This window comes from Coregonus clupeaformis, chromosome 3 (assembly GCF_020615455.1).
Source record: "Coregonus clupeaformis isolate EN_2021a chromosome 3, ASM2061545v1, whole genome shotgun sequence".
NCBI classification, from domain to species: domain Eukaryota; kingdom Metazoa; phylum Chordata; class Actinopteri; order Salmoniformes; family Salmonidae; genus Coregonus; species Coregonus clupeaformis.
In genome coordinates this window covers 10405420-10424946 of record NC_059194.1, presented here as the reverse complement: position 1 = coordinate 10424946, position 19527 = coordinate 10405420, and the positions used below count along the sequence as shown (strand labels likewise).

Sequence of the window (19527 nt, the reverse complement as noted above, 5' to 3'; positions counted from 1 at the left end):
CACTCTGAGAGGAGTATCCGTCAGGTAATAGTTTACTCTGAGAGGAGTATCCGTCAGGTAATAGTTCACTCTGAGAGGAGTATCCGTCAGGTAATAGTTCACTCAGAGGAGTATCCGCCAGGTAGAATGCGATCCAAATCTTCTGGACGACCCTCTATGTGTATCGTTAGTGTAACGGACTAACGGATCATCATTATCTTAGTATCTATGGGTTCATACATACATTTCATACTTCCATTGGGTTGAATGGGGCACGGAACAGCCTTCAGTGGGGGTTGAATGGGGCACGGAACAGCCCTCAGTGGGGGTTGAATGGGGCATGGGGGTTGAATGGGGCATGGGGGTCACCTGGGGAGAGGGGCGTCAGTCAGTTGACTGTTCACTTTCACTCCAAGCTGCCAACACCTAAACTCCTGGTCCTGCAGCCACACTATGGCCAGAGGTGAAAACTATGGGACTTGGTCAATGGTGACGGTTGTGAGTGACTGAAGTACAGCACTACAAAGGCTGGGGGCAGGGGCATTGATAAGAGTCTGATAAAAGAGAGGGTCCCATATAATTGCACTGTTCGTTCTCCCACACACATACATACGCCTTGTGTCCACCAAAAGCCCATTCCTCAGTCTGTCATCAAAAGGTCCAGGCTGTCTGACCCCTGAACCCTCACTCCTCGTCCCCTCCCATGAGGAAGCCCAGGATGAAGTCGATGGCTCTCTGTCGGTCCTGCGGGGTCTGTCGGCCCACCATGTTGGGCGGGGGCCGGATGAGCAGGCTGGCAAAGAGGGTAGCTGGCATGGGCACAGTGGAGGAGAGAGAGGTAGAGGAAGATGTGAAAAACAGAGGCATTTCAAAACAGGGGTTTAGATCCGTTTAATTTCAATTCATTCAGGATTCAGTGAATTGAAGTTCCAGTTAAATGGTTTTATTAACGTTACTGAAAATAAATGACATTTTTCAATTCTAGGATTGGGAATTTCATTTCCTGAATAGTATTGACCCTAAAATCAGGGTAATTTTCAGTAGGGAAGATATGTTTTGAAATGGAGTGAAGCGGGGACATACTACTATATCCAATAAGAACACAGATATTTGCATTCCGTTGCATAACGCTTTGCTGCAGTGTACCCTACTGAAAAAGCACATGTAGGTTAGAGAGCATGTGGCCATGGGGAACTGACCTATGAGGCTGGCAGTGAGGTTGTTGTTGTGGGCGTATTTCAGCAGCTCCTTGAGGAACGCCATCAAGTAGCGGAACACGTTGCGGTGAGCCCTGGGCAGCTGGGAGATCAACTGCCAAAACAGCCCAGAGAAAAGACAGATGACAACCCCAACCAGACCCTTGTAGAGCCTAGAGGACAAACTATGTCTTATGGTATGCAATGATCATACACATGAACTTTATCGATTCAACAGAAGTCAATGACTCCTACTCATATCCATTTCCAGATTCATTTAAATTGATTTTTATGTGGAAATATTTAACGTTAGGCCACCCTAAAATCGTAATTCAATTCACTGCACCTGTTTGCAGAGGCGGCTGTCATGGGAGCAGTCCAGGCTGCGCTGGTAGAGCTCGTAACACACCACTGGCTCAGGCAGAGCTTCCAGAAATATCAACAGGGCCTCAGCCACCGAGTGGTTACAACCAGCTGACACACACAGTCAAGGAACAGTCAGGAACACAGTCGGGGGAACACAGTCGGGGGAACACAGATTTGTGGCCGAGGGTGGGTGTGCGTGTTTGAACTTGACTACATTGCTGTCATACTGCGCAGAATCACTGATCTACAAATCACCTTGAATCCTAAATAGCTACTCATTATGTGATGAAGATTAGCAATCAGTTCAAACTGATCCCCTCAAACAAGCTGGTTGTGTGTGTGTTGATGCGTGAGCATACGTATGGACAGGAAGTTTGCACACCGTAAACCCCAACTACCACAGATATCATACTTCAGCCACACTGCTAATCTATGTAGCGCATGTGGTGGATGTAGCTCACCCTAATGCTACCAGCACATGCCTTGGCAGCAGTCTGTGTATAGCAGCCGCTTTATCGCAGGGACCCATCTAACTGTGTGGCATCTCAGTCACAGTGTCCTGTTACAGGGCTGGGCCTACTAGTGGATCTGTGCCAGGGGGTTTGGAATGACTGGGGACATATGAGTGAGGATTACGGATGGAGTCAGGAACGACTGGGGACATATGAGTGAGGATTACGGATGGAGTCAGGAACGACTGGGGACATATGAGTGAGGATACGGATGGAGTCAGGAATGCTGGTGTCCAGGCAGTCGATGATACTCTGCAGCTCCTCCTGCAGGCCCGGTGTCTGGAACAGGTCCTCCTGGAAGAGCGGCAAGGAGTTTACAGGAGAATATCATTTTGAAATGACATTGTAATAAGGGTAGGGTAGAATACTATTTACAGGCTGAGAGACTAAGTCTAGAATACTGCCTAGAAGGGTTAGCCTGGAAAGCAAACTGAATTTTGCGCTGTTTTGCTCTGTCCAACAGAAGTAACAATAGTGAAATGGAGTGATAATCCGTTTGGATTCCAGGTTAACCAAGGTTACCCCTCGAAGAAATACCTCATTCTGAAAATCATTCAAATTTATTGCAACAGCATTTGAGAATCTTCATAATTGAGATTAAAAGCATACTCTAATGCCGTACAACCTAGAAATAATAGTGCTTTGAACATTTCCCCTAACTATCCTCTCACCTGCTGGCAGGACTGGGTAAAGAGGTGGTTCACCAGCAGCCACACCTCCTTGGGGATCTTTAAGGGCTTGTCCTCCGTGCCAGCACTGTCCACCATCAGGAAGCTCACCCTGGACTTCTCCTGAAGTAACACACACAACCACAACATGTTAGAAACATAGATACCATACTGAGAGAACCACCACAACATGTTAGAAACATAGATACTATACTGAGAGAACCACCACAACATGTTAGAAACATAAATACTATACTGAGAGAACCACCACAACATGTTAGAAACATAGATACTATACTGAGAGAACCACCACAACATGTTAGACACATAGATACTATACTGAGAGAACCACCACAACATGTTAGAAACATAGATACTATACTGAGAGAACCACCACAACATGTTAGAAACATAGATACTATACTGAGAGAACCACCACCACATGTTAGAAACATAGACACTATACTGAGAGAACCACCACATGTTAGAAACATAGATACTATACTGAGAGAACCACCACAACATGTTAGAAACATAGATACTATACTGAGAGAACCACCACAACATGTTAGAAACATAGATACTATACTGAGAGAACCACCACAACATGTTAGGAACATAGATACTATACTGAGAGAACCACCACAACATGTTAGAAACATAGATACTATACTGAGAGAACCACCACATGTTAGAAACATAGATACTATACTGAGAGAACCACCACAACATGTTAGAAACATAGACACTATACTGAGAGAACCACCACAACATGTTAGAATCATAGATACTATACTGAGAGAACCACCACAACATGTTAGAAACATAGATACTATACTGAGAGAACCACCACAACATGTTAGAAACATATATACTATACTGAGAGAACCACCACAACATGTTAGAAACATAGATACTATACTGAGAGAACCACCACAACATGTTAGAAACATAGATACTATACTGAGAGAACCACCGCATGTTAGAAACATAGATACTATACTGAGAGAACAACCACAACATGTTAGAAACATAGATACTATACTGAGAGAACCACCACAACATGTTAGAATCATAGATACTATACTGAGAGAACCACCACAACATGTTAGAAACATAGACACTATACTGAGAGAACAACCACAACATGTTAGAAACATAGATACTATACTGAGAGAACCACCACAACATGTTAGAAACATAGACACTATACTGAGAGAACAACCACAACATGTTAGAAACATAGATACTATACTGAGAGAACCACCACAACATGTTAGAAACATAGACACTATACTGAGAGAACCACCACAACATGTTAGAAACATAGACACTATACTGAGAGAACCACCACAACATGTTAGAAACATAGATACTATACTGAGAGAACCACCACATGTTAGAAACATAGATACTATACTGAGAACCACCACAACATGTTAGAAACATAGATACTATACTGAGAGAACCACCACAACATGTTAGAAACATAGATACTATACTGAGAGAACCACCACCACATGTTAGAAACATAGATACTATACTGAGAGAACCACCACAACATGTTAGAAACATAGATACTATACTGAGAGAACCACCGCATGTTAGAAACATAGATACTATACTGAGAGAACAACCACAACATGTTAGAAACATAGATACTATACTGAGAGAACCACCACAACATGTTAGAAACATAGACACTATACTGAGAGAACCACCACAACATGTTAGAAACATAGATACTATACTGAGAGAACCACCAAAACATGTTAGAAACATAGATACTATACTGAGAGAACCACCACAACATGTTAGAAACATAGATACTATACTGAGAGAACCACCACAACATGTTAGAAACATAGATACTATACTGAGAGAACCACCACAACATGTTAGAAACATAGATACTATACTGAGAGAACCACCACAACATGTTAGAAACATAGATACTATACTGAGTGAACCACCACAACATGTTAGAAACATAAACTCAGCAAAAAAAGAAACGTCCTCTCACTGTCAACTGCGTTTATTTTCAGCAAACTTAACATTTGTAAATATTTGTATGAACATAACAAGATTCAACAACTGAGACATAAACTGAACAAGTTCCACAGACATGTGACTAACAGAAATTGAATAATGTGTCCCTGAACAAAGGGGGGGGGGTCAAAATCAAAAGTAACAGTCAGTATCTGGTGTGGCCACCAGCTGCATTAAGTACTGCAGTGCATCTCCTCCTCATGGACTGCACCGGATTTGCCAGTTCTTGCTGTGAGATGTTACCCCACTCTTCCACCAAGGCACCTGCAAGTTCCCGGACATTTCTGGGGGGAATGTCCCTAGCCCTCACCCTCAAATCCAACAGGTCCCAGACGTGCTCAATGGGATTGAGATCCGGGTTCTTCACTGGCCATGGCAGAACACTGACATTCCTGTCTTGCTGGAAATCACGCACAGAACGAGCAGTATGGCTGGTGGCATTGTCATGCTGGAGGGTCATGTCAGGATGAGCCTGCAGGAAGGGTACCACATGAGGGAGGAGGATGTCTTCCCTGTAACGCACAGTGTTGAGATTGCCTGCAATGACAACAAGCTCAGTCCGATGATGCTGTGACACACTGCCCCAGACCATGACGGACCCTCCACCTCCAAATCGATCCCACTCCAGAGTACAGGCCTCGGTGTAACGCTCATTCCTTTGACGATAAACGCGAATCCGACCATCATCCCTGGTGAGACAAAACCACGACTCGTCAGTGAAGAGCACTTTTTGCCAGTCCTGTCTGGTCCAGCGACGGTGGGTTTGTGCCCATAGGCGACGTTGTTGCCGGTGATGTCTGGTGAGGACCTGCCTTACAACAGGCCTACAGCCCTCAGTCCAGCCTCTCTCAGCCTATTGCGGACAGTCTGAGCACTGATGGAGGGATTGTGCTTTCCTGGTGTAACTCGGGCAGTTGTTGTTGCCATCCTGTACCTGTCCCGCAGGTGTGATGTTCGGATGTACCGATCCTGTGCAGGTGTTGTTACACGTGGTCTGCCACTGCGAGGACGATCAGCTGTCTGTCCTGTCTCCCTGTAGCGCTGTCTTAGTCGTCTCACAGTACGGACATTGCAATTTATTGCCCTGGCCACTTCTGCAGTCCTCATGCCTCCTTGCAGCATGCCTAAGGCACGTTCACGCAGATGAGCAGGGACCCTGGGCATCTTTCTTTTGGTGTTTTTCAGAGTCAGTAGAAAGGCCTCTTTAGTGTCCTAAGTTTTCATAACTGTGACCTTAATTGCCTACCGTCTATAAGCTGTTAGTGTATTAACGACCGTTCCACAGGTGCATGTTCATTAATTGTTAATGGTTCATTGAACAAGCATGGAAAACAGTGTTTACACCCTTTACAATTAAGATCTGTGAAGTATTTGGATTTTACGAATTATCTTTGAAAGACAGGGTCCTGAAAAATCAAAAATTCATAAATTTATGAACTGCTTAATTACTAAGGAGGATTTGATTAATCTTGTGCCATTACATTCAAGACAATTTAAAGGTATCGCATTGACCACAACGTTGATTCCATTCCTAAGATTATTGCATAATATGGCTCATTGCGTGTTTCATTTTAGGTATAGGGAACATATTAGAGCGGATTATCTCGAGGGTTGGATGTCGGGTCGTCTTGGAGGAGAGCCATTCTACTGGGAGCGGATCACATTGTTTTGTGTCTAGCTGCAAATGGATACCTGAGAACTAGGGAGAGTTGGGCCAAAAATAACCTCTGGCAGTGGGGGTCACACACACGGACACACAATCGCACACACACACACACACACACTCACAGGACTGGAGTGGGTCACAGTGATAGCCTGCAGAGCCAATTACAATATCAAGAGCTAGGCCTAAGTCATTGCAAGAGCTAGAGAGCCTCTCAAAGTGCTACTGTTGTTCCTTAAGGGTATTGGAGTGCAGATGTAGGTTTTAACTCCAACCCTGTTCCTGGAGACCTACCCTCCTGTAGGTTAATTCCTACCCTGTTCCTGGAGAGCCACCCTCCTGTAGGTTAACTCCTACCCTGTTCCTGGAGAGCTACCTTCCTGTAGGTTAATTCCTACCCTGTTCCTGGAGAGCCACCCTCCTGTAGGTTAACTCCTACCCTGTTCCTAGAGAGCTACCCTCCTGTAGGTTAACTCCTACCCTGTTCCTGGAGAGCTACCCTCCTGTAGGTTAACTCCTACCCTGTTCCTGGAGAGCTACCCTCCTGTAGGTTAACTCCTACCCTGTTCCTGGAGAGCTACCCTCCTGTAGGTTAACTCCTACCCTGTTCCTGGAGAGCTACCCTCCTGTAGGTTAACTCCTACCCTGTTCCTGGAGAGCTACCCTCCTGTAGATTATCTCCTACCCTGTTCCTGGAGAGCTACCCTCCTGTAGGTTAACTCCTACCCTGTTCCTGGAGAGCCACCCTCCTGTAGGTTAACTCCAACCCTGTTCCTGGAGAGCTACCCTCCTGTAGGTTAACTCCTACCCTGTTCCTGGAGAGCTACCCTCCTGTAGGTTAACTCCAACCATGTTCCTGGAGAGCTACCCTCCTGTAGGTTAACTCCAACCCTGTTCCTGGAGAGCCACCCTCCTGTAGGTTAACTCGTACCCTGTTCCTGGAGAGCCACCCATGAATTGTCTCTTTCCAATCAAGGTGCATGAGTTGAGGAGAATGAGATTCAGGAACACTTGGAGGATAATGGAATTAAACAAAAAACCTTATTTATTGCTAAAAGTAGAACGAACAAGTTGGGGCTTCTGGCCTTCATAAGGGTTTTGAAATACAGAAAATATAATATGCACTCAAGCACATTTAATTACACTCTTATGGGGCTATCAGATTGAGGACTAGTACAGCTGGTACTACTGTAACATGTAGAGACAGGACACCACTGGGTCTAGAGACCTGTACTACAACTAGTACTACTGTAACATGTAGAGGCAGGACACCACTGGGTCTATAGACCTGTACTACAACTAGTACTGCTGTAACAAGGACAGACAGGACACCACTGGGTCTATAGACCTGTACTACAACTAGTACTACTGTAACATGGAGAGACAGGACACCACTGGGTCTATAGACCTGTACTACAACTAGTACTACTGTAACATGGAGAGACAGGACACCACTGGGTCTATAGACATGTACTACAACTAGTACTACTGTAACATGTAGAGACAAGACACCACTGGGTCTATAGACCTGTACTACAACTAGTACTACTGTAACATGTAGAGACAGGACACCACTGGGTCTATATACCTGTACTACAACTAGTACTACTGTAACATGGAGAGACAGGACACCACTGGGTCTATAGACCTGTACAACAACTAGTACTACTGTAACATGGAGAGACAAGACACCACTGGGTCTATAGACCTGTACTACAACTAGTACTACTGTAACATGGAGAGACAGGACACCACTGGGTCTATAGACCTGTACTACAACTAGTACTACTGTAACATGTAGAGACAAGACACCACTGGGTCTATAGACCTGTACTACAACTAGTACTACTGTAACATGTAGAGACAGGACACCACTGGGTCTATATACCTGTACTACAACTAGTACTACTGTAACATGGAGAGACAGGACACCACTGGGTCTATAGACCTGTACTACAACTAGTACTACTGTAACATGGAGAGACAGGACACCACTGGGTCTAGAGACCTGCAGTGACTGAAGACCTTAGTTTATTATTGGATCCCAAAACAGCATGCAAAAATTGACCATGGTTTTGTCTGAACCAATATGCTTCCCTAATTCAGAACACGAGGTACTGTATATTTGGTAAATTCAAGGTGTTTTTATGTCAAATCTGAAAAGCAACATTACTTGACTAGAACCTGGGTTGCCTACAGTGGGGAAAAAAGTATTTAGTCAGCCACCAATTGTGCAAGTTCTCCCACTTAAAAAGATGAGAGAGGCCTGTAATTTTCATCATAAGTACACGTCAACTATGACAGACAAAATGAGAAAAAAAATCCAGAAAATCACATTGTAGGATTTTTTATGAATTTATTTGCAAATTATGGTGGAAAATAAGTATTTGGTCAATAACAAAAGTTTCTCAATACTTTGTTATATACCCTTTGTTGGCAATGACACAGGTCAACTGTTTTCTGTAAGTCTTCACAAGGTTTTCACACACTGTTGCTGGTATTTTGGCCCATTCCTCCATGCAGATCTCCTCTAGAGCAGTGATGTTTTGGGGCTGTCGCTGGGCAACACGGACTTTCAACTCCCTCCAAAGATTTTCTATGGGGTTGAGATCTGGAGACTGGCTAGGCCACTCCAGGACCTTGAAATTCTTCTTACGAAGCCACTCCTTCGTTGCCCGGGCGGTGTGTTTGGGATCATTGTCATGCTGAAAGACCCAGCCACGTTTCATCTTCAATGCCCTTGCTGATGGAAGGCCCCATTCATTCCTTCCTTTACACGGATCAGTCGTCCTGGTCCCTTTGCAGAAAAACAGCCCCAAAGCATGATGTTTCCACCCCCATGCATCACAGTAGGTATGGTGTTCTTTGGATGCAACTCAGCATTCTTTGTCCTCCAAACACGACGAGTTGAGTTTTTACCAAAAAGTTATATTTTGGTTTCATCTGACCATATGACATTCTCCCAATCCTCTTCTGGATCATCCAAATGCACTCTAGCAAACTTCAGACGGGCCTGGACATGTACTGGCTTAAGCAGGGGGACACGTCTGGCACTGCAGGATTTGAGTCCCTGGCGGCGTAGTGTGTTACTGATGGTAGGCTTTGTTACTTTGGTCCCAGCTCTCTGCAGGTCATTCACTAGGTCCCCCTGTGTGGTTCTGGGATTTTTGCTCATCGTTCTTGTGATCATTTTGACCCCACGGGGTGAGATCTTGCGTGGAGCCCCAGATCGAGGGAGATTATCAGTGGTCTTGTATGTCTTCCATTTCCTAATAATTGCTCCCACAGTTGATTTCTTCAAACCAAGCTGCTTACCTATTGCAGATTCAGTCTTCCCAGCCTGGTGCAGGTCTACAATTTTGTTTCTGGTGTCCTTTGACAGCTCTTTGGTCTTGGCCATAGTGGAGTTTGGAGTCTGACTGTTTGAGGTTGTGGACAGGTGTCTTTTATACTGATAACAAGTTCAAACAGGTGCCATTAATACAGGTAACGAGTGGAGGACAGAGGAGCCTCTTAAAGAAGAAGTTACAGGTCTGTGAGAGCCAGAAATCTTGCTTGTTTGTAGGTGACCAAATACTTATTTTCCACCATAATTTGCAAATAAATTCATAAAAAATTCTACAATGTGATTTTCTGGCAAAAAAAATCTCAATTTGTCTGTCATAGTTGACGTGTACCTATGATGAAAATTACAGGCCTCTCTCATCTTTTTAAGTGGGAGAACTTGCACAATTGGTGGCTGACTAAATACTTTTTTTTCCCCACTGTATATCGCTGACCAACAGCGGGGCATCAGACTAGCCTTACAGTGGACAGTGGAGAGTGGGACACCATAGAATGATTCTAACCATTTGTATATTTGTATGGTGGACACACCATGTAGAATTTACCTTTTCCATGTAGCTGTCCTCTCCCTTCGCCCCCAGCAGCCCCCAGCACAGCAGTGAAGAGTTGGAAAGGAATGATGAAGGCAATGAGAGGCAATGAGAGAGGAGAAAGAAAGAAGAGAGAACAGAGGAGATACTGTAGACAGGAGATAATGCATAACCACCAAGAAGTCAGGAAGTAAGATAATGATATGCTGTGTTAAAGGTGCAATCTGTAGGTCATTTCTGGGTTTTTTTAAAGTATTGTCCCGTGCTGGCAGGATTGGGAGAGAGGGTCTTTTTGCGAGTGTACTGCACACTGATTGACTTAATGAGTTGTCTTTTTATGTTTCAGCATTGATTTCTTGAGCATTTCAGGGGGTCAAAAGGTTACAGATTGCACCTTTAAATTGAATAATTCCACCCAAACCTACCCGTGCAGAGTCAAACAGAATGACTTTAGAATAGTGACAGTGGAAGCAAGAGATCATTTGCAATGGATCATATCAACATAGCATACTAATCTAACTAAGGCCAAGGTGGATATAGATAGACAATCTAAAATAACAATATGGAGAAATGCATGGACAGCCTTTTTGTACTGTAAAGTAGAGTATATGACTAGCCTAGACTTGCTCCCAATGTTTCAGGAAAACCCTTCTGACATTTCTACACACCATGTGCCACTTCCTTATCCCCTTGGGGATTCTAAACACAGCCACAGGTTGAGAAATTCTCTCTGCACCAATGGACAAAGATCTAGACCAAATCTATGTGCTCTTCAACACCAGTCTTTGAGGCCTACTGCAGTGTCAGCTGCTTTTCATTTCTTACCCATTTAGAGGGTTTAGGGTTAGGGAAACCAAGTTTAGCGGACTCTCAAGCCAAAAGTGTCATTGAGAAAAACAACTATCTGCCATTGCGGCCTTCAATGACTGAAGAAGTATATAAAAAATTGACCTTGCATTGACTGTTCAACTAATCCTGCAATGAACACTATATTTATTGACTGTTCAAATAATCCTGCAATGAAGACTATTTAAATGGCTCTTCAATACGGTACAATACATACATCACTCCTATCCTACTTTGAACGTATCCCTCCCTGGTTCCTACAGTAACTTCACGTTAGCTAGTCCCACTCACCAGGTCAATGAGCTTGGTGATGGGGATCTCCCGGATGGGCTTCTTCATGTGGCACAGCGTCTCCAGCGAGGTACCGAAGCAACTGGGCAGGTAGTTGCCTGAGATGGTGATGAAGTAGTCCTTGCCTCGGTCCAGGTGCAGCACCAGGATGTCCTCGATGGCGTCCTCTCCTGAGTTGAGCAGCGTCACTGAGTCCTTGCTCACGTACACATCCAGGAAGATCTCTAAAGTTTCGTCTGGTGGGGAGAGACCAAGAGGGGAAATGTTCATTACGGTTTGCCAACTATTTGAAATGGAAAGTGGACATGAGCGTTTCTTATAGAACAAATCCAGGTAGGATAAATCCTTGTTTCAGTCTGTTTTCTTTGGTTTTGGTGCCTCAAGAACACAGCCCTGGTGGTATGATAAGGGAACAGTACATACATAGCTACAATGGGTTACAACAGAGTAGAGATGCTATACAAATGCATTCTTCAGTCCAGTTGTGAAACAATCCCTAGCCCCTATGCACCTTATGTAAATCTTAAAGGAATGTATTTGATAGGTAGGACTGTAAGCAATATGGTAGCAGCTCCATGCCCTCTGAAAGGCTTGGTAGGACTTTCAGCATATTACTGTATACCTATAAAAAACATTCTGATTCTCTACAAGTGTTTAAGGAGTAGGGGTTAGCGGTTGTTTCAGGACCGGACCTTCCTTCTCCGTCCTCCAGGAGATTATTCAACTGATTGAACAGTGAATCTTTGGATCCTCAGATCAGTGAAATCCCACGAAGGAAGGAGCGAAGGATACATTGTGAAAGTATCCCACCACGCAGGGCCCGTGACTGCCTGGCTGAAAGCTAAGGGGACTTACTGGGCTCTAGGAAGCCTTCGCTGGGCTCAGCGCGGAGCCAGTTCTTGCAGTACTGTGAGTCGTTGAGCTTGGGGATAAAGGCAAAGTGACAGGGGACCTGCCCGTCGTTGGAGATCACAAAACTCTCCCGCTGCAGTTGGCGGAACTTGACGTCCTTAAAGGTGAACTACAGGAGGAGAGGGAGAGAAAGAGAGGAGGGGAGAGAAAGAGAGGAGGGGAGAGAAAGAGAGGAGGAAAGAGAAAGAGAGGAGGGGAGAGAAAGAGAAGAGGGGAGAGAAAGAGAGGAGGGGAGAGAAAGAGAGAGGTTGAGGAGGACAGACTCACAGACATAGTTACAGTAAGCCAGAGTTCAATAATGATTGTTTGATCTATGCAGTAGATTGTTTGAAATGCAAATAGATTACCATACCATTCGACACCTGCACAGTAACTCAAGCATCTTGGAAGATTTTCTTCGGCTGACATTTTTCGTCCGAATTTTAAAATCACAAGTCCCTGACTCAATAGTTGCTGTGTTGGTATCAAAATGACTATGTACCTTACTTAATGACAATCACTGACAAAACTGACTTATTGATCTGACACAAAATATCAGTGGGGAGGAAATTCTGGACAGGAAATCAATAAGATAAGAAACATGGCTCTGTGTGTTCTGTCTACTCACCTCTCTGTGGGTCAGTGACAGAGACGGGAGACATTCGTTCTCCATCCTGTCCATCATGCGCACGATCTTCTCAAACACTTTCTTGTGGCGAGCTTCGTTCACCACCTTCACCTGTTAAACACACATTTTGAATTTCTCGATCCAACACCGATTCATTCAATATAACATAATCAAGCACGCTATTCGAGAAAAAATTACTTTTATTTTATGATCCTCAATGAGCTGTATAGTATGTTAAAGGTACAGTGCATTCGGAAAGTATTCAGACCCCTTGACTTTTTCCACATTTTGTTACATTGCATCCTTATTCTAAAATTTATTAAATAAATGTTTTCCTCATCAATCTACACACAATACCCCATAATGACAAAGCGAAAACAGGTTTTTAGAAAATTTTGCAAATGTATAAAAAATAAAAAACAGAAATACCTTATTTGCATAAGTATTCAGACCCTTTGCTATGAGACTCGAAATTGAGCTCAGGTGCATCCTGTTTACATTGATCATCCTTGAGATGTTTCTACGACTTAATTGGAGTCCACCTGTGTTAAATTCAATTGATTGGACATGATTTGGAAAGGCACACACCTGTCTATATAAGGTCCCACAGTTGACAGTGCATGTCAGAGCAAAAACCAAGCCTTGAGGTTGAAGGAATTGTCCGTAGAGCTCCGAGACAGGATTGTGTCGAAGCACAGATCTGGGGAAGGGTATCAAAAAATGTATGCAGCATTGAAGGTCCCCAAGAACACAGTGGCCTCCATCACTCTTAAATGGAAGAAGTTTGGAACCACCAAGACTCTTCCTAGAGCTGGCCGCCCGGCCAAACTGAGCAATCAGAGGGAGAAGGGCCTTGGTCAGGGAGATGACCAAGAACCCGATGGTCACTCTGACAGAGCTCCAGAGTTCCTCTGTGAAGATGGGAGAACCTTCCAGAAGGACAACCATATCTGCAGCACTCCACCAATCAGGCCCTTATGGTAGAGTGGCCAGACGGAAGCCACTCCTCAGTGAAAGGCACATGACAGCCTGCTTGGAGTTTGCCAAAAGGCACCTAAAAGACTCTCAGACCATGAGAAACAACATTCTCTGGTCTGATGAAACCAAGATTGAAATCTTTGGCCTGAATGCCAAGCGTCACGTCTGGAGGAAACCTGGCACCATACCTACGGTGAAGCATGGTGGTGGCAACATCATGCTGTGGGGATGTTTTTCAGCGGCAGGGACTGGGAGACTAGTCAGTATCGAGGGAAAGATGAATGGAGCAAAGTACTGGTGTGCCAAGCTTATAGCATCATACCCAAGAAGACTAAAGGCTGTAATCGCTGCCAAAGGTGCTTCAACAAAGTACTGAGTAAAGGGTCTGAATACTTATGTAAATGAGATATTTCCGTTTTTTATTTTTCCAACATTTGCAAAAATTTCTAAAAACCTGTTTTTGCTTTGTCATTATGGGGTACTGTGTGTAGATTGATGAGGGGAAAAAACAATTTAATCAATTTTAGTATAAATGTGGAAAAAGTCAAGGGGTCTGAATACTTTCCGAATGCACTGTATGTGTATTTTACTTAATGGACTCCTTAGACTTATTTGTGAATTGTGAATGTCAGGTCTCCCTTGACTGTCTCGACCTCAATCAGTCAGATGACTTCCAAATGCTGACAGGCAGTGTAGTGAGTGTTAACATGATCCTTACCCCGACACTGAAGAGGGAGCTGACAGGCTTGTGGTCGCTGGTCTTCAGTTCCATGTGGCTCCTGTAGTAGAGCTGCTTCACGTTACTGCCCCTCCACAGGATCCGGTCGCACCACGCCGGGACACGACACTTACCACTGCAGGAGAACCCCAGAGAAAGAGACAGGGGTTGGAGACACGGGGTCAGCTGTTCATTCGGCACCAAATGAAAGATAGCAGATTGAAACTGTGATGGACAATGTGGACTAGTCCAATAAGGCAGTGGTTCCCAAACTGTGGGGCGCGCCTCCCCCTAGGGGTTGGCCCTAGGGGGGGGGCGCGCCCCACAGTTTTCACAAGGTGCAATTTCGAAATTGGGTAGTGCATCATCAGTTCCTCTTGTCATGTTTGTCATTGCATACCTTAGAGCTATTTATAACTTGTCAGAAATGTCCAGATCAACTAGCCCATGTCAGCTAACGTTTTTTTTATTTACGTTTGTTAGCCCATAGATATTGTTGTAATTCTTTAGTCACTCAAATATCACATGAATACACATTAGACATGGCAACATGTATAACATTACAAGAAAATTTGCTTTAAAACTGCAAAGTCTTCTTTGCACCATGACAAAATGTGTAGAATTGCAGGACATATGCTTTAAACCTGCAAAATTCTCTCCACCAATAAGAGTGGTTGAACAGTTTGTGTCATGAACAGTGCTTGTGCCAATAGAAATAGACGTGGTGCACACGCGTAAAAGGGGGGTGCAGGATGTTCTCCAATGCTGGAAGGGGGGCCTGAGTGAAAAGGTTTGGGAACCCCTGCAATAAGGAACAGTCATTTTAGTTTTCTGTTACATATGTTCAGTTGCATGCCACACAACCCATTGTTTCCCTGAATACCCTAGATTTCCAGGTAAGTCACATAAGCCCCCAAAGCAACAACCTGGGTCTTTTCAAGTTATTTAGGCAGGGGGGAACAAAGCTGGTTAGGGGTCCCGCCCCACATATTCAATATTACCTCAACATTACCTCAAAAAGTCTAGATTTGTGTAAGGACTCATTTTATTACTGGGACAGAATGGTTGAAAATGTGACTTTTCAGGTTTGATCTTACTAGGTATTTTAACATGAATAATCAAGGTGCTATGGCATATGAGGATTAGCCTACACAGGGTATTTTCTTTGCACTCTCTTGGGTGAAGGGTGTGGGGTAATAGCTTACAAATACAATTCCAAACTCTCTGGGTGTTATATAAGTATGTGATTGGTGAGAAAGGAATCAGGATCAGTGATATTTTACCTAGAGTCCCAACGGTCCGTCTTGGCGTCGTACTTATATGTGGGCTTGAAATTGATCTCTCCCTCCATGAAGTCTGTGAAGGATCGCATGTTCTGTCTCTGGATATTCAGCTTCACACAGAGGCAGGAGGGGAAATATATCAACAACACATGTTATTCAGAGACAGACAGAGGAACTCCTGTATTTAGAACTGTTAAAACAACCAGAGAAAATAAGAAATTAGGTGGTAAGTTATTGCAGGATACAGAAGTCCTAACTCCACTGTCCAAATCCAGCTTTGTTTTATTCAATGTCATTATTTTTGTTGTTGTTGATGTCACTGATTTGTGACAGTGAAGAACTTTAAATGACAACATGACTTCAACCAGTATGTGTTTCTATAAAAGAAAGTGTAAAAACCATTGATAACGGACTAGATAACAGATGTGCGTGTGTGCATGTGTGTGTATTCTGACCTGGTCATACTCCTGCAGTTTCCTCAGTTGGTTGTGGGAGATGAGCTGTTTGACCTCAGCTGCATCGTACACAAACAACCGGTAGTTCAGATCTCCTACCCAGATCACTACACTGGACCACGGAATGGATGAAGAGTTAGAGTTGAAGTCTGAAGTTTACATACACCTTAGCCAAATACATTTAAACTCAGTTTTTCACAATTCCTGACATTTAATCCAAGTAAAAATTCCCTGTTTTAGGTCAGTTAGGATCACCACTTTATTTTAAGAATGTGAAATGTCAGAATAATAGTAGAGAGAATTATTTATTTCAGCTTTCAGAAGATTACATACACTCAATTCGTTTTTGGTAGCATTGCCTTTAAATTGTTTAACTGGTCAAACGTTTCGGGTAGTCTTCCACAAGCTTCCCACAATAAGTTGGGTGAATTTTGGCCCATTCCTCCTGACAGAGCTGGTGTAACTGAGTCAGGTTTGTAGGCCTCCTTGCTCGTACACGCTTTTTCAGTTCTGCCCACACATTTTCTATAGGATTGAAGTCAGGGCTTTGTGATGGCCACTCCAATACCTTGACTTTGTTGTCCTTAAGCCATTTTGCCACAACTTTGGAAGTATGCTTGGGGACATTGTCCATTTGGAAGACCCATTTGCGACCAAGCTTTAACTTCCTGACTGATGTCTTGAGATGTTGCTTCAATATATCCACATAATTTTCCTTCCTCATGATGCCATCTATTTTGTGAAGTGCACCAGTCCCTCCTGCAGCAAAGCACCCCCACAGCATGATGCTGCCACCCCCGTGCTTCACGGTTGGGATGGTGTTCTTCGGCTTGCAAGCGTCCCCCTTTTTCTCCAAACATAACGATGGTCATTATGGCCAAAGTTATATTTTTGTTTAATCAGACCAGAGGACATTTCTCCAAAAAGTACAATCTTTGTCCCCATGTGCAGTTGCATATCGTAGTCTGGCTTTTTTATGGCGGTTTTGGAGCAGTGGCTTCTTCCTTGCTGAGCGGCCTTTCAGGTTAAGTCGATATAGGACTCATTTTACTGTGGATATAGATACTTTTGTACCCGTTTCCTCCAGCATCTTCACAAGGTCCTTTGCTGTTGTTCTGGGATTGATTTGCACTTTTCGCACCAAAGTACGTTCATCTCTAGGAGACAGAACGCATCTCTTTCCTGACCAGTATGACGGCTGCGTGGTCCCATGGTGTTTATACTTGCATACTATTGTTTGTACAGATGAACGTGGTACCTTCAGGCGTTTGGAAATTGCTCCCAAGGATGAACCAGACTTGTGGAGGTCTACAATTCTTTTTCTGAGGTCTTGGTTGATTTATTTAGATTTTCCCATGATGTCAAGCATAGAGGCACTGAGTTTGAACGTAGGCCTTGAAATACATCCACAGGTCTACCTCCAATTGACTCAAATGATGTCAATTAGCCTATCAGAAGCTTCTAAAGCCATGACATCATTTTCTGGAATTTTCCAAGCTGTTTAAAGGCACAGTCAACTTAGTGTATGTAAACTTCTGACCCACTGGAATTGTGATACAGTGAATTATAAGTGAAATAATCTGTCTGTAAACAATTGTTGGAAAAATTACTTGTGTCATGCACAAAGTAGATGTCCTAACCGACTTGCCAAAACTATAGTTTGTTAACAAGAAATGTGTGGAGTGCTTGAAAAACTAGTTTTAATGACTCCAACCTAAGTGTATGTAAACTTCCGACTTCAACTGTATGTATTGTAACACAACAGCATGTAAACAGTCTTACAGTAATACCATACGTTTACACATAACACTGTATGAAAAAACAAAGTGACATGGTTACACTATTTTACAGTCCACTATTTACTTTTCAATTATTTGTTGAAGTGCCTAACTATTACCTGATAATTTCTCTCTCTGGGATTCAATTACATTAGCAGCAAAGAATGAAATGTATAATAATAATGACTACTGTAAGCCCCTTGATCCTGAAATACATAGTATTATTGATAATACATTCCTAATGCACTTAGTGGTATGCTAGTGTGGACATTGGAACAAGGCCTATGACTCTACAGTATGGGTCTTGGAGAGGGACTGACTCGTGTTTGACGATGTTGAGGGGAGGGTGGTCTAGCAGGTGGAAGCTCATACGGGCACAGATGTCTTTGTAGTCCTGGTTCCTCCTCTCAAAGTCCTCCACGTGGGCCGCCAGGTGGGAGTTGACAAAGCAAAAGCTGGTGTTGTGGAACACAAAGCGCACCGCCACACCTCCCTTGTTACCCTAGAATGAGAAAATAAAACATTGTATGTTGACTGACTGACTGATTGCTTTGTTTGTTTAGTAAAGTGTCTTGCAACAGCTGCTCAGCCCATATAGGTTTAAAGGACACTTGTTATATGAATGTAAATGTAAAAACTAGACATTTTACAGTATGTGAACATAATAATACAATACTTTGCAGTACAGTGGGGGAAAAAAGTATTTAGTCAGCCACCAATTGTGCAAGTTCTCCCACTTAAAAAGATGAGAGAGGCCTGTAATTTTCATCATAGGTACACGTCAACTATGACAGACAAAACGAGAAAAGAAAATCCAGAAAATCACATTGTAGGATTTTTTATGAATTTATTTGCAAATGATGGTGGAAAATAAGTATTTGGTCAATAACAAAAGTTTCTCAATACTTTGTTATATACCCTTTGTTGGCAATGACACAGGTCAAACGTTTTCTGTAAGTCTTCACAAGGTTTTCACACACTGTTGCTGGTATTTTGGCCAATTCCTCCATGCAGATCTCCTCTAGAGCAGTGATGTTTTGGGGCTGTCGCTGGGCAACACGGACTTTCAACTCCCTCCAAATATTTTCTATGGGGTTGAGATCTGGAGACTGGCTAGGCCACTCCAGGACCTTGAAATGCTTCTTACGAAGCCACTCCTTCGTTGCCCGGGCGGTGTGTTTGGGATCATTGTCATGCTGAAAGACCCAGCCACGTTTCATCTTCAATGCCCTTGCTGATGGAAGGAGGTTTTCACTCAAAATCACACGATACATGGCCCCATTCATTCTTTCCTTTACACGGATCAGTCTTCATGGTCCCTTTGCAGAAAAACAGCTCCAAAGCAGCCCCA

At 43.6% G+C, this 19527-nt stretch overlaps 1 protein-coding gene across 5 annotated transcripts in view; it reads right to left on the bottom strand.

Annotated features, from left to right (window-relative positions):
• Positions 1 to 663: 663 nt before the first annotated feature.
• LOC121540443 (inositol polyphosphate 5-phosphatase OCRL-like) overlaps positions 664 to 19527 on the bottom strand; it is a 32690-nt gene continuing 13826 nt past the window's right edge. For 4 of the 5 annotated variants that reach the window (XM_041849318.2, XM_045207195.1, XM_045207187.1 and 1 more), the window contains exons 11-23: positions 18497 to 18678; positions 16399 to 16510; positions 15944 to 16053; positions 14661 to 14796; positions 12965 to 13075; positions 12301 to 12466; positions 11446 to 11681; positions 10324 to 10347; positions 2725 to 2844; positions 2263 to 2347; positions 1522 to 1649; positions 1179 to 1290; positions 664 to 788 (exon numbers count right to left, since the gene is read on the bottom strand). In XM_041849318.2, coding sequence (XP_041705252.1) covers positions 664 to 788; positions 1179 to 1290; positions 1522 to 1649; positions 2263 to 2347; positions 2725 to 2844; positions 10324 to 10347; positions 11446 to 11681; positions 12301 to 12466; positions 12965 to 13075; positions 14661 to 14796; positions 15944 to 16053; positions 16399 to 16510; positions 18497 to 18678 — 1647 coding nt within the window. The remainder of the gene's footprint in view (positions 789 to 1178; positions 1291 to 1521; positions 1650 to 2262; positions 2348 to 2724; positions 2845 to 10323; positions 10348 to 11445; positions 11682 to 12300; positions 12467 to 12964; positions 13076 to 14660; positions 14797 to 15943; positions 16054 to 16398; positions 16511 to 18496; positions 18679 to 19527) is intronic. The other variant, XM_045207191.1, reaches the window with a different exon arrangement.